Source organism: Aspergillus multicolor (assembly GCF_047715735.1).
Source record: "Aspergillus multicolor strain CBS 133.54 unplaced genomic scaffold BDW74scaffold_25, whole genome shotgun sequence".
NCBI lineage: Eukaryota > Fungi > Ascomycota > Eurotiomycetes > Eurotiales > Aspergillaceae > Aspergillus > Aspergillus multicolor.
Genome location: NW_027395976.1, coordinates 92,445 through 106,658, shown reverse-complemented (window position 1 = coordinate 106,658; position 14,214 = coordinate 92,445). Strand labels below are relative to the sequence as shown.

Sequence of the window (14,214 nt, the reverse complement as noted above, 5' to 3'; positions counted from 1 at the left end):
CCGGTTTCTGACCCGTTCGTGCTCCGATAGATGCTTGCTACGAGATATACCTATCGCCCTGCTGCTGGCCGCAGATTACCGCGGCTGCAGTGCCATAGCCATAGCACTCGAGCCCAAGCACGGGCAAGCCATCCTGTCGTGACTATCGGGATCGGATTATGGGTGCTACTCCCCTTCATACCTCCTGCACTAAATACTCACGCCCGGAGGTATGTTGTGTCTGATCTCCGTTCCACGGGATATATTATTATGGTATACTAATGTCAAAACAATCTAGTATTGTTCTAGGGGAGAGCGACGAGTTAGGTCAGGTTGCCGCAGCGCCTGTAACGGACTAAGCACTATGATATCTGTACGATGATTATTTAGACTGTGGAAAACGTATTGTTGGTAACTGCAATACGCAATTCGGCAATTTAGAGCTGCTTGCTTGAAGCGCATATCCCCAGTAGTATCAATATTGAGCGGATTCATAAAATGCGTCAACCATAGAGCCGCTGAAGGGACACATTTCTTGCAGCATTACCTTACGCCGCTCAGCCTTAGGATGCGATCCAATACCAGACCCTTCCCAGTAGTAGCGCTCCAGCCATTTCAAGGTTCAGTCCTGCTTGTCGCCCCGTGGGTGACCCTAACACGCACGATAAGCTACCTAACCTTAATGATAAGAACCGCAGATAGGGTAGCAGAGAAGAAATAGGTAAAGTCTGTCTGAAGAGATAAGAATGATTTCCAACCATCAGATACCTATTGACATACAGTGTGCCCTATAGCCAATAATGGCTGAGTGGCTGTTTTGCCGCCAGTCAAAGACTAGTTATCTCACGCTCTACATTTTCTTCTTCAAGAGTAATTAATGAATAAGACCCGATTTAATCTCCCATGCAGGACTCTAATAGTGGTACATATATCCCAAGACGGTCAGACCATGCTCGCAACTCTAAATGGTATACTGTTCATCATACCACATTACGATGCAAGACGGTTTAGACCAAATCCCAAGTTCGTTTGGACTATGGAGCGCCATCGGCCTGGGCTGGCTAACGCTCAATGCTTTTGGTGGCATATCCTACATTCTCTTTGTTGGCCTTTCAGCCGGCGGAATGCCAGCCATTATCTACGGCTTGTACGCTCCATCCTATCTGCATGCTAAACCCAAGCAATTGAGCCAGGCAACTGCCCAGTATTAACAGTCTCCAGCATCGGTTCCAGTGTTGGAGTCATATGCACTACATTGACCCTTGCTCAATGCGCCTCTCGATTTTCCACTGCCGGCGGTGCCTACCACTACTCGTGCTATCTGCTCCCACTAAGGTACAGACGTCAGATAGGGTATCCTCTTGGCTGGCTCAACTACCTCGGATGGATCTTTACGAATGCGGCATGCTGTGCAATTGTTGCCAGTGCCACCCTCGCACTCATCAATCTGTGCAACCCTTCCTTTGAGGTGACCACCCGGTGGCAGATGTTCCTTGTCTACCTATGCATTGTCGCAATATGTTGGATGTTGAACTTATGGGGGCTGAAGAGCATTCCCACAGTGGAGTTAGTTGGATGTTTGTATTTCCCTCTTGTTTCAACTATCCTTATCCTACCCTCCGATGACCACCGGCTAATCACGAATTCCTACTCCTGTCTCTAGGCTATATCACCGTTCTCGCGTTCATCGCATACACCATTGTCTTGTTGGTCAAGGCGCCCAAGGCCGACGCCAGATCCGTCTTCGTGGAGCCGAACAACCATACGGGGTAGGGCCTCAATACCATTGCAGCAGTCTTATACCGAAGCTGAATCAAGCCCATACATAGCTATGCCTCCACATCATTCGCTGTTTTTCTCGGTCTTTTCACCAGCTTCTCCACGCTCCTCAGCCTCGAGGGACCATGTCACCTCGCCGAAGAACTCCCCACTCCAAAACGCACCGTTCCTCGAATCATCATGATCGTCGTCCTGTCCCAGGTGGTAGTTGGTGTGGTATGGCTTATTGTTGTGGGGTTCTGCATCACCGACCTCGATGCCATCAACTCCACAGCTACCGGGTAGGTCGTTTGTTTTTATAGCCTGCGCCCTGTACTCCATCGTCAAATGTCTAATCCTTCTTACAGGATCCCCATCCTCGAACTTATCCGGCGGGCGACTGGCAGTGATGCCGCAGCTATGGGCTTCGCCGTCATGTTCATGATTAACAACGGGACGTCGGCGCTCGGGTCTGCAGTGACGATGAGTCGACAGGGCTATACATTCGCGCGTGACGGTGGCTTATTTTGGAATTCCAAGTATGTTGTCTTCGCCCAATCCCTAAATCTTCATCAGCGAAAGTCCGAAAAATGCCGCAAACGAGACCAGGCGCTTAATTCATACCGGTTACACAATATAGTGGACTCAGCTAAATCCGTATGACAGGCTCATCGAACGATCATCGCGCACAGAGCTGCCATTCTGGTCCATCAATCTCCCGTCATTCATCGTTGCGTTGATTGGTTTAATGTGAGTGCTCCGGTGTCCTGAGCTGCATAGTTACATCCTTCCTGACAACCGTACCTACAGCTATCTATTCTCGAATACCGCCTTCAACGCAATCATCGGCGGACAATCTATATGCATAATCATCAGCCTAGGTACGCCTCAGCGTTCGAAATTCCAAGCCCTTCCATCCAATACCATGCTAAGACCAATATCCATCTAGCTTTCCCAGCCCTGACCCTCCTATTAACCGGCGGCGAGCTGCTCCCGAGCAGTTCGCGCTGGAACTTCGGCATTTGGACCAAACCGATATACCTTATGACGGTCGGGTACTCACTGCTCGTTGCTCTTGTTGCCTTCGTATGTATCTGGGCTCACTAGGTACCCAAGGGCACTGGTCTAAGCTAACCACCATTCCTTTCGCCCCGCAGGTCCCCTAGTCCTATCTGATAACCGCGCTGAACATGAATTATACCGTCCTCGTGATGTCTGTGACCGGGATTGCAATGGCTCTGGCATGGGCCCTCGAAGGACGGAAGCTGTATTCTCCACCGCTGGACGCAGAAGCCGCGCTGGTTGTGACTGCCAGCACTGTCATTGAGGGCAGCGCTATTCCAGCTGATATCAGCAAGGATGATCCTAGTCGCGACGTGGAAGCCAGTGGACATACAAAGAAGGTTGCTACAAAGGATGTTCGCGAAATCGCCTAGTTTGAAAATTTGGGAGGTCTGACCTACCTACAATCAGATCAAGGGGGCAAGGGCGCCCAATGGGTCAAGAAAGCTTCAGCATATGATCCTTTAGGACTACTCACCAGTCGTTTTCAGGTCAATACGCTACGACGGTCGTCTAGGAAAAGGAATAAAAGTATATTTTAATCCCAGCGGAATAGAAGAGCAATCAACCTTAGGTAGGGAGGTTAGGCCAGGGGATAAAGTTAAATGTCTTCCAAGCATACCCGCGCAACTACATTCATTGTTATATGCATTGCGTCCACCACTTTCACCCTGTAATTCAGCTCTTTTACTCTATATCAGTGCCAAAATTGTTCGAAACTTGATCTGCTCACAGTAGCGGAGACTCGTTCGTACTCAGTGATCATCAAGGCAGTATCCGTAGAATTTCCAGGGTATCTATTACCTAGGTATGGTACTCCCGTCTCAATGCCCTTAAAGTGATGGTTGGGTGAACGCTCTTCTTACAGCAAACAACAATAAACATCCTTTCCAGACTGTTGTATCCTTCATTGTTAGACAAAAGAAAAGCCAAGGCTTACTGAAATCACACAAAAGATACCCAGCCAGGGTAGATTGTCTTCACTGACCATGTTATTATCTCAATATAAGCCACCAGGCAAGGGCAAGTTTTTTGAGTTATGGTCTTCACTGACAATTGCCCCAAAAGGTGGCCACAAAGAAGTCCTGAGGATATGGTAGAATTCACCACCCCATTCACGATGGCCCTTTCATTCACCGTCCCTTTCATTAACCAGCGCATGGCCATTACCTAGGTATGGTCCATATCTTGCTTACAGAAGGTATAAAGTGCCTCTCCTTCCTCCCCAAATTCACAACTTTTTTCATCATCCATCCACCACACAACGCCGTCTACCAAGCCTTGAAACATCCTCTCACCTCATTGCCCACTCAACAACTACACCTACCAACAATTCAAGACAATCCACAACCATGTCTCTTGGCATCATTAACACCATCGTCAACAAGCGCGCCCGTCCCCAATTTCAATCCTTGAACGAGGATGCCCCAAAGCCCATTCCTGGCTGTAAGCTAGGCGCCTTCACTCAACAGGTCATCGATGACTGGCACCACTTTGCCAAACAGAAGGGGGCCCAGATCTGGAAGGAGGAAGAGTATGGACCAAGCTGCCTTGGCTATGACGGTGCCATTTGTGATCTGCAGGCCACCTTCGACAGATTCAACAAGGGCAAGGAGTTCAACCAGATGATCCTGCCAGACCTTCTGGAAAACGGATACCATGACTCTATCGAGGTTTGCCGAGTCGGCGTCCGCGGCACGGCCGTCAACAAGTCCTACAACCCGTCTACATCCCCAGAGGACCAACGCAATGGTCGACCGGGCCTCTACATCCGGGCAGTGAACCAAAATGTCCTCGACGACTTCATCAGGACTGTTCGGACAATCACTCCTCACGTGTGGAGGGAAGGCCGAGGTAGACGCAACCGCTTTGGATACGATTCAAAGCACTTTGAGTTGCTTTGGGCTGATCGTCACTACGAGGCGTTCGACAGTTTCCGAGGACTGGTCGACTTCACCAACCTGAAGTTTCCCCGCCATGACCAGTCTGAGGGCCTTGAGGACATTGAAGAGATGGCTGCCAAGGACCCGCAGAAGAAGAACGGCCAGAACAACAAAGCAGGTTTTCTTCCCTCATTTCCATCCCTATGGTGATGCACATGTTTCCTTATTCATTCATTTTTGAGTTGTTCTCGCCTGGCTATCACGACTGTCCTCTTGCAACCTGGTGGATGACCCTAATACAAATCTAACTTTTCAGATTTTATCAAACACATGTCAAGTTCGTTAGAAAAAGTCCTTGGTAGAATTCGAGAAATACAAGGTGTCTCCATTACCTATATCTTAGCCGGTTTAAGTGCAATTGCAGTGGCAGCGCACATCTGTATGAAATCTTTAGAAAATAAATAAGCAGATTTTAGGCATCTTGCTTGAATCACTAATTTAGAATAGGCCTTATAACACTAAAACCGAACGTGCCCTACGGGTCTACTAAGCCCAAAGCCCCATCTTAGAGACTCAACGATACCCCATACCTCAAGGCGCTCTCTAGCAACAAGGGACTTTCTTTGTATTACACGTTATGGCAAGCGTTGTCTCTGTACTATGGTACTTACTCTGTTGACCACCCATTAAGAAGATAAAAACCAATAATCATCAACGTGACACATAAAGATATCCTCAAAAAGGATAATGGTATTTTCATAAAAGAGGACAAATGATGGCCAACAGAAACAAAGGCGTTTCATTAGACGTGTTTGTGAAAGTAGTCCAGCATATGCCATGGTCTCCACTAACAATTGCTCAGGGAACATGGCCACAAAGAACTTAGAGGGTTGTTACTCTGTTCACTGAATTCCTTTCCTTCACGAATTCACCTGAAGACCCAACATGCATTTGTTCAACAAGGTATAAAATTTCTATCTTCTTTCCCCGAATTCCAACTACCCCTCCAGCAATCTCTCTATTACCTGCAAATAACTCTCTCTCTCAAACATCCTCTCACATTCTAAACACCCGAAACCATGTCTCTCGCCGTCACAGTCACAATCGTGAACAAGAGCGCTCGCCCCGAGTTCCTCAGCAAAGAATACCCCAAACCAGTCCCTGGCTACCAGCTAGTCCCATTAAATAACAATACCATTAACGATTGGTCCGAGTCCTGCCAAAGGCAGACTGAATACATCTGGGGGGAGAGGGAGGACGGATCCCATTGCCTTCGATGGGACAGTGCCTGGTTTCATTTGGAGCGTTCCCTTGACGAATTCAACGAGGGCAAGGCATTCAACGATAAGGTCTTTCCGCATGCTCTGGAGGCTTCGGATCATGATTCCTTGGATGTGCGCCACATTGCGGTTGGGTTCAAGAAAGCTATTTAAGAAAAGGCCCTGATGTTAGGGTATCTGTCTGTCTTTTCCGAATCTCTAATCTTCCAATGAGAAAGAAAAAAAAAAAAATAAATAAATAAACAATACCAAATGAAAGTGATTCCCATCATGGCCGAGTAACAGACGTTTGGAAGAAAGTCGACGCCAGATCTAAGCGAGTTACAGTAGATGTAAAGACATAACAGTACCAGTAGACATCACGATACCTATAGATCGGTGATAAATATCTAGGCAAAGACAAGAATAGTAAGGACGATAGGATCAACGTAGGTTGTCGGATCCAGCCAATCGTGACCTAAAGTTATATAACGCCAAGAACACTCAACAATCCAAGAATCATCTTCCCCAGCTGCTCCGCAAACCCATCCACATGTTCACTATCCACGTTTTTGACGCCATTAAGAATCCCATCCACCAGCCGATCAACAACACTACCACCTCCCTCTTCAGCCACCACTATCCCTGGGATCTCTAGCGCTGGAATTTGAAGACCACTCGCTCCATGATTCCTATCACTGCTCATTCCACTGAGTGCCATACCTACCAGGTCTTTTAGGGATTTTGTGATGTTGATCCTGATCGCCTGGAACGCTTTCTCCCAGTACTCGAGATGCTGGCCGTCGTAGACGACCGAGTGGCCGGTCGCTGTGAACTTGAGGTTCCCCTCTCGGAGATACGGGATCTGCTCCCTAACGATATTGACGAGGTCATGCTCAAGTGCATCGCCGTTAAGGGCCGCACGGATCTGTAGTGTATTCTTCCCTGGGATCAGGTTGGTGATCGTCGTTGTAGCGGAGCCGATCGTGTTGTTTGCAGCGAGCATCGAGAGGGTTACCTCGCCCTACAGTTGCATCGTCAGTGACCCAAGATTCGAAGTTGGAGCAAGGGCATAGGTAGGAGCGAAACGTACCAGTGTAATGGTAGCCGGAGTAGGGTTGCCCATAAAAATCTCGACAAAGACGCTGTTTCCCTGATCATCTCGGTCACCGATACTGAAATGCTTGATCTGCAGATCTCGGAAATTGTTGAAGCCTGCGTATTGTCTCGTTAGTACTGGCGCACTCTCCTGGTTTGTATAGAATCTCATATATATACCAGGAAATGCAACCTCCTTAACAACATCAAGACGGGTCTTCAGCCCTGCCATGTGAGCTTTGGTCTTTGCACGCATTGCAACCTTCATGATCGGATTGTATGCAGCGTCTTCAATCAGTTTTGCGAACTCGTCCACATCCCCGAGTTTCATTGTCTGGTTAGTGAAGGTCACTCTCTGGTTGCCTTTGAACTTTTGCTTTGGTATATCGATGGTCGCTAGTGGGACTGGGTGGTTCTTGGTGCTGGGTCCAGGACGGAAGACCTCTACGTACGTCGAGTCGAGCCGAATCCTCATCGCGTCCGGGATTTTGATCTCTGTGAATGCGGAAATCCGGATGCTGTTGTTTGTGGGGAACATGAGCGAGACTTGCAAAGGCGGGACGGGAGTCTTGTTCAGCAGGTAGCTTGCAAATGCTGGGATGGCGTAGATAATACTGAACAAAACATGAGTATAGGCCCATGATGATTAGGAAGACGGTACGCAAGAGATTGCGCACTCTGGTTTGACTTACAAAATAGGAAGTAATATAGCGAGCAGAATGACGACGAATATGCCATAACAGATAAAGTACCGTGCGATACGATCGTTCCCAAGACCGCTGCCGAGGGCAGTGTCAGCAATTCTCTGTGAAACAAGATGAGAGTTGTTGGATGAATTTGAGAGACGCACTTGAATCTTGCTCGCTCTTTTGTCTCCCTGACCAGTTTCTGCTTCTCGCTGGGATGCATGACCATCTCATTCTTCGAAGGTGCTGCTCCTTCCCCCTTTTCAACAACCGGAAGTGGTGCTTGCTGCGGTTCATGGACCACGGGATAGCTCGGTCTTTGTCTGATGTCGAAAACAGCACCCAGAATGCGTATAAGGCCCTATCACATTATCAGTAATGGGAAGAATGCGGAAGAAAAACTAGGAGGGCGAGACCGAACCAACAAGGCAGAGCATCCCCAGCCAATGACCATCAGAAACGCAAACGCCGTCGCGGCTTTATACTTTGCGCAGCTCGTTTCATTCGGGCCAGCTGGCCGGAATTTATAGCATGGCGAGTCCGTAAACTGGATAGCGAGCGCAAAGCCCTGACAAAGCGCAGTCGCCAGGGTCCAAAAGACATCGTAAACAAAGTTTGGACGGGGAGGTGCGAGGCATACAATGACGCTGAATGCTGCAATCACGATGATATAGATGAGTAGATCCTTGGCCCATGTCGTGTCCGTGAGGAGCTTCACGTTAATACCAATCGTTATAATTGAAGAGACGAGTACTCCTCCTCGGGAGATGAGGGCCAGTGTGGTCAGGGTTGGAATCAGCCGCATCCTGCTCGCGCGGAAGGCGTGGTGCATCAAGGGTCCTGAGCCAGGAAACTGCAATCGAGCCTGCAGACAAAAGCTGTACGCCTAAGAGAAGAATCTCTGCAACGGGGGCTGGCGCATGGACTTGCGTCGCGGCTTCCTGGACTGGGGCGTGCGCGGACGGCCGGATTATGGTTGGGACTCTCCGCGGAACGATTACAGCAGTGGTATATAACAAACCGTGGAGAAACATTCTAAAGATGTCTAGGACACTGTGTGAGAGAGATGAAAAGTTATATCTAACATCTCGTCTGTGGCGGGGAATCGCCTGTCAGAACTCAGAAGAGGATCCCGAAATTGTACAACCATGTACTACTACATGGGAGTACGGAGGCTAAGCCCTTGCATGCGGTCTCATGAGGATGATAGGGTCTTTCGCTCAGCAAATCAACATGCCTATGGTAGAGTTGGCTTTGGTCGTCTGTCGAATGTTCCGCCGATAGACCTAGCCGTCAAGGAACGATCTAGATAACTTTCTATACACCAACGGGTGTACCGCGCTGGGGTAGTCATGTCTGTTGCCTTCCTCATTACACTATCGAGCTCACAGTCGTACGAGTATCTGAAACTCAACCGTCGGGCATGCGAGTGGCTCATGCGTGAAAGAAGACCGATCACATCGGCGTGAATGGCATCGGCGATTGTACAACTACGATAGCGGAGCAGAGCATTCACCGGTGGAGGGCAAGCCTCCAAATCACCCTTTACAGGGGAAGTCCCAAGATATTAGTTGTTGTGCAACGGATTTTATTGCTTCTCCTATATACTTAGGTACCATAGCCCTTGCAATCGGTCTGATGGGACCTGAATCAGGACGTCCACAATTCGTTCAATAGATACGTTTGCGCTGGTAAATGCAGATGGCAAGCATGTTAAGGAAGAGGCAAGTGATTATTTGGGCATATCCAATCTAGAGGATGGTTGTTTGTTTTGACCTATCTCCGAGGTCCCCGAAAGAGACCGGCGGAAGACGCTTGGGATAATCGTACCCATTATCTGTTGAACTACCTTATATCAAAGCTCGACTTGCAATGGCGATTGGACGATACACACCCTATTTACTATGACGTTTAGTATGTCATCCTTGGGTGAAAGCTCGCTAGATTTCTATTAGATATACGCCGGCATTGACCCGTGGACAGATGTATCAGATGGTAGGCAAATGACTGTATGTATGTACTCTTCTGACTACACCATCCGTCGTTCTCAGCATCCTTCCTGAAGCCAAATGGTCAATTCAATTATTCTCCCACCCTTCAGTGCGAAACTCCAAGCCAAGCGCCCATATATCTGTCAATTTTAATATGCAGATATTAGGGCTTCTAGATAGACTTCATTATGGCAATTAAGACAACATTTTTCTGTAAACAAGACAAGTGTTTATAAGATACACAACATGATTCTAAGACTGACATTATGCGCCAAGACATTTGATGAGAGATAACATGACTCTTAACTTGATATTAATGCGACAATAGTCCATTACCCATCTTGGATCTGGCGATAGATGGTTTGCGGAGAGATAAAATAAAGATGGAGAAGGAAACCGAAAGGAGATAACGAGGAGGATACCGAAAAAGAACAATAAAGAACGGTAAAGAAAACGTGGGGACAAAGATTATGACATACAAGAAAGCATACAATGCTTCTTGCAAGAATTCACGACAATCTCAGCCTGGCCATTCAAATGAGACCCCTGTCAAGCCCTCCAAGAGCAGTATTGATACAGAACTCTTCCTTAATCTGCTTCTTCGGAACGCCCCACCCTTTCAACGCCCGGATAAGCAGGCGCATAATCGGCTCATTCCAATCATACGAGGCCTTCGCCAACGCACTCGGATATCCACGAGCCGCCGCGGTCTTTGGGTCCGCGCCACACACCAGCAAGAAGTAGACCATCGCCTCGAAGCCATGGCTAACAGCCACATAAAGCGGCGTATCAAGTCTGCCGGACTGTCTGAACTCGGAGAGTGCACCGAAGGCGTGTTTGTCCCGTTCCGCCAGGTCCTCGACGCGCTTGCAGATGTCGCGCCATGTCTCTTGCTCTAGCATGCGTCCTTCCTTGACGGTAAGGCTGGCCTTATTGATATCGGCACCGGCGTCCAGAAACATTCCGGCAAGCGGGATGTTGTTCTTGCGGACGGCGTAGTTGAGTCCGCTGGCGCTCTGGTGGTCGACGTTGATCATCACCAGGCGCTTTGTGAGGAGTCCGTACATGAACTTGCTTGACCTGCACAAGTAGAGGAGGTCGCGCGACGTGGAAGTGTTTTCAGCCACCATGATGATCAGCTCGGTGGGGAGGTCCATGAGACGGAACTCTACTCCGGAAGAGCTGACGGCACTGGAGGTATCGATGGTGGACATTTCGGACATTGGGACTTCAAAGGTAAGTGGACGAAAAGTGGTATAGAATGTACTTTCCAATATGATATATGTAGAAAGTTGTAATGATATAGTCAAGAGAAGATGGTTCTCTAAGCTGGCTTATGGGTGGTTATTGATAAAAGGGCGTGGGGAAAGATAAAGTTGAGGGTGACGAGTGGTGGGGAGGGAAATTGTTCCCTAGTCGAAGACAAGATTTTATATAAGGGCTCGCGGAGTTCTGGAAGAGCTACACCACCCATTCCTTATTCACCTGTCAACATAATTCACTATTGTTGCTGCCTATGTGATACCGCCTAGGTACCTACCTAGAGCAAGGTCTAGCCCACCCACTGTCCCATCGACGAAGTCGTCTACGCTTGTGAAGTCATGAGCCACTCCTTGCAATTTGACCATCTCTATCATCGAGACATAGTAAATAGTAGACAAACGAAGCATAATGAGCCCCTTGTTCACGCGTACACATACTTCATTCCAACCCCGGGCTCCCACGGCATCTTTCTTCATGTACCGAGTAATGAAGTACTATTGTGAGAAAACGGATATAAAAGCTGATGATTCAAGCGGCAGGAAGAACTAACTACTGCTGCGACGAAGTTACCCTAGCTGACTGCAATACCCTACTAGCCACCCGCTCTGGCGCGGTTATCATCACTTGCTGACAAGAATAACAGCTCGTGATGCGCACGCTTTGTATGGCATAGCCCTACCTAGATGACCGCCAGTGAAGCTTTTCCATTTCTTGTGATGTGCTTTACCGTAGTTATGTCTGTGCGGCGGCTTTCAGTGTTTACTGAAATTGGCATCGAGCCCGACTGCCCTTCCAAGGTTTTCGAGATCGTAGTTAGATCTGGCGGTGGAATGTACATCAAAATGGCAAACAGAGTATAAACTCCCCGTTGCATAGGGCTTGGGAGAATTGCTTGCCCATGCTTGGCAGGCTAATCTTTAAGGGGAGCTATTAAGCTGAATGTTACCTTCATGGCAACCGGAAGAGAGACTGGTGCCAGTGAATCCTAACGAGGGGAGCCTGTTGGAAGAATACCAGTAGCATGAGGCTCGCCAGCGGGCTACCATCTTAAGCCTTTCCACTCTGGATCCGCTTTGCCTTGAGCATTTATCAACCTAGCTGGCCATTCCATGCGGTGCGGAACCCTACCTAAGTAACCCCTTACACCAGGCAGCTGATTTATCAGTGATTGGGACAAGGCGCGCCATGCGCCAGACTTTCTACAATCGGCTGTCCAACTTCGTGGCACGTGCTGGTATTTAGCCGATCACAGGGAGATCTCAACCTTGGGTCAGACAGGCCCTGCATGCATATCATTGCTTGCTCTACCCTCTAAGCTTCTAGCAGAGGTTTGGGATATGGCCTCGAAATGTTTCTATCCACTGTACCATTCCTATATAAACCATCTCTTCCCAAATCGTCTGCTTATTTGCTCCTACATCCACAAATGTTACCTGACCTGGCGTTTCGTATTTCTTTCACATAATTGGGAAGGCGTCCTTATAGCCTTACCTAGTGGTCCCTCTAGCTTCATGCTGAATTCGTGCCATGTACTATGGTCTAGTCCACAAGAAATACAATAATACCATACCTACTGCCGCGCTATTCTTCATTTATTACCTTCACAAAACTTATCCGGGGATCATACTTGTCGTCTGTCTCCACTACAGCGGTAGGTAGTTTGGGGTCAGCGGCCCTCTAGCCGACTGCGGGACCAGGCAAGCTTGGCATTTACCCCATCTCTACTAGACTTAAACTTTTGCATGGAATCCTTTGCACCCCATCAACTATGTGGGATGGCAAAGCTCAGAGGTCGTGTCCTTTGATAGGATAGAACGCGCGGTCGACAGGGCTTTCTCTAAATAGTAAGCGTCTGTTGAAAACAGGTGGATTGAGATGCAGGAATGATGGGAAGCTTTTCACCGGGGCTACCTAGCGCATGGGCCAGCTTGGCGTATTATCTTATTTGTCCGTGTTGTTAGACAGTGTACCCGGGCAGGTAGCACAAAACGTTTTGGCTGCCGACAAACAAACGAGAAGAGAGACCGGATCATCCAGTGGCAATAGCTTTTGCCCTCAATGTTCCAGGGCTGGCCTTCGACTGTCTATATAGATCGTATCTTACCACCCCATTTTACTTGCTTCAGTGTCATATTCTGATTTCTTCCTTGTTGTTTTCGCACTCCATCCACACTCTCAGTTACCTAAATGTTGCTCAAGCTGAATAACAATAGAAAACCTATGTTATAAACTAACTCTAGTCACTCGAGGAACACAATGGCTATTTCGACAGAAGCTACTGTTGGTATTGTTGCTGTACTGCTGGCAGCAGTTCAGATTACTCTCACAGCGTGGAAATTGTTAAGAAAGCGAACGCGCAGCGCCAGAGAGAGTAAGTCTTGTTTTATTTTAATATCTAGCTAGTTCAAAGGCCTGGATAGTAAGATGTTTACGTTCTCTTTAGTTACTGGACCGGCTACGGTTCTACCATTGTGGCGCCCCCAAGATGTCTCGCACAGCCTCAGTAATACTACTTGATTAGTTGCACGATGAGGCTACTGACACCTAAGTCTTTCCTTCTTTGCCGGGTTGGACATCTCCATCCTATACAATGCAACCTCTGTCTTAGCGATATGCTAACTCCGTAGCTGGCAGTCTCCTTGTTTGTTGTACCCGCTGTAACAATTACTTGGCGTCGATTTCGAGATCTCTTCTATATTACACGTAGGCCATACTGCGTCGGATAATAAGAGATAAGAGTACAATTGAAATTCTGAGTAGGTGGCCCTGTTGTTCCATTAATGTGACCTTAGGCTGTTAAATACTATTCATAACACTGAGCAAAAAATTATACTTTGCTAGTATGCTTGTCTCTAAATACATGGTATTCTGAAACGCCTAAGTTAGTGGTCGAGGATAGATTGACGCTACTCTATTACACATATTAGCAGTAGCAACCTTAATGGTCTACGTATCCAAGTGTATGGCTCAACCGGTATTTCAATGGATGATTGGGTGCAGAGACCGAGTTTTGGCTGTTGTAAACTTTTGCATTGATCCACGAGGTGACCTCATGGCAGTGTATACGCAATTCACAATCCAATCTCAACCTTTTGGAGATACATCAGGGGAGTACCACTTGAACCTTTTTTTGAAAAAGGCCTTTTTCTTACTGCACGTGGCCTTGTTCTCCATTCCCAGCCAAACAACTTACCGTTCTATCACTCTGACACTCCGCTTATTGTTGTAGGACTTT

General features: G+C 47.9%; 4 protein-coding genes across 4 annotated transcripts; 2 read left to right on the top strand and 2 right to left on the bottom strand.

The window, feature by feature from the left end:
- Nucleotides 1-974: 974 nt before the first annotated feature.
- On the top strand, nt 975-3,267 carry BDW74DRAFT_181000 (amino acid/polyamine transporter I; the record flags this gene model as incomplete). Its single annotated transcript, XM_073729884.1, has 10 exons — nt 975-1,126; nt 1,201-1,556; nt 1,643-1,748; nt 1,809-2,039; nt 2,106-2,276; nt 2,404-2,487; nt 2,548-2,618; nt 2,687-2,823; nt 2,904-3,155; nt 3,211-3,267. The coding sequence occupies 10 exons, from the start codon at nt 975-977 to the stop codon at nt 3,265-3,267; spliced, it is 1,617 nt and encodes a 538-aa protein (XP_073580879.1).
- An 884-nt stretch (nt 3,268-4,151) lies between these two features.
- Nucleotides 4,152-4,892, top strand: BDW74DRAFT_180999 (uncharacterized protein; the record flags this gene model as incomplete). The annotated part of the gene is made up of 1 exon (XM_073729883.1): nt 4,152-4,892. The coding sequence occupies one exon, from the start codon at nt 4,152-4,154 to the stop codon at nt 4,890-4,892; it is 741 nt and encodes a 246-aa protein (XP_073580878.1).
- Nucleotides 4,893-6,425: 1,533 nt separating this feature from the next.
- On the bottom strand, nt 6,426-8,530 carry BDW74DRAFT_169651 (uncharacterized protein; the record flags this gene model as incomplete). The annotated part of the gene is made up of 5 exons (XM_073727026.1): nt 6,426-6,601; nt 6,665-6,965; nt 7,035-7,156; nt 7,220-7,653; nt 8,187-8,530. The coding sequence occupies 5 exons, from the start codon at nt 8,528-8,530 to the stop codon at nt 6,426-6,428; spliced, it is 1,377 nt and encodes a 458-aa protein (XP_073580877.1).
- A 1,719-nt stretch (nt 8,531-10,249) lies between these two features.
- On the bottom strand, nt 10,250-10,930 carry BDW74DRAFT_180996 (uncharacterized protein; the record flags this gene model as incomplete). The annotated part of the gene is made up of 1 exon (XM_073729882.1): nt 10,250-10,930. The coding sequence occupies one exon, from the start codon at nt 10,928-10,930 to the stop codon at nt 10,250-10,252; it is 681 nt and encodes a 226-aa protein (XP_073580876.1).
- Between the last annotated feature and the right edge of the window lie 3,284 nt (nt 10,931-14,214).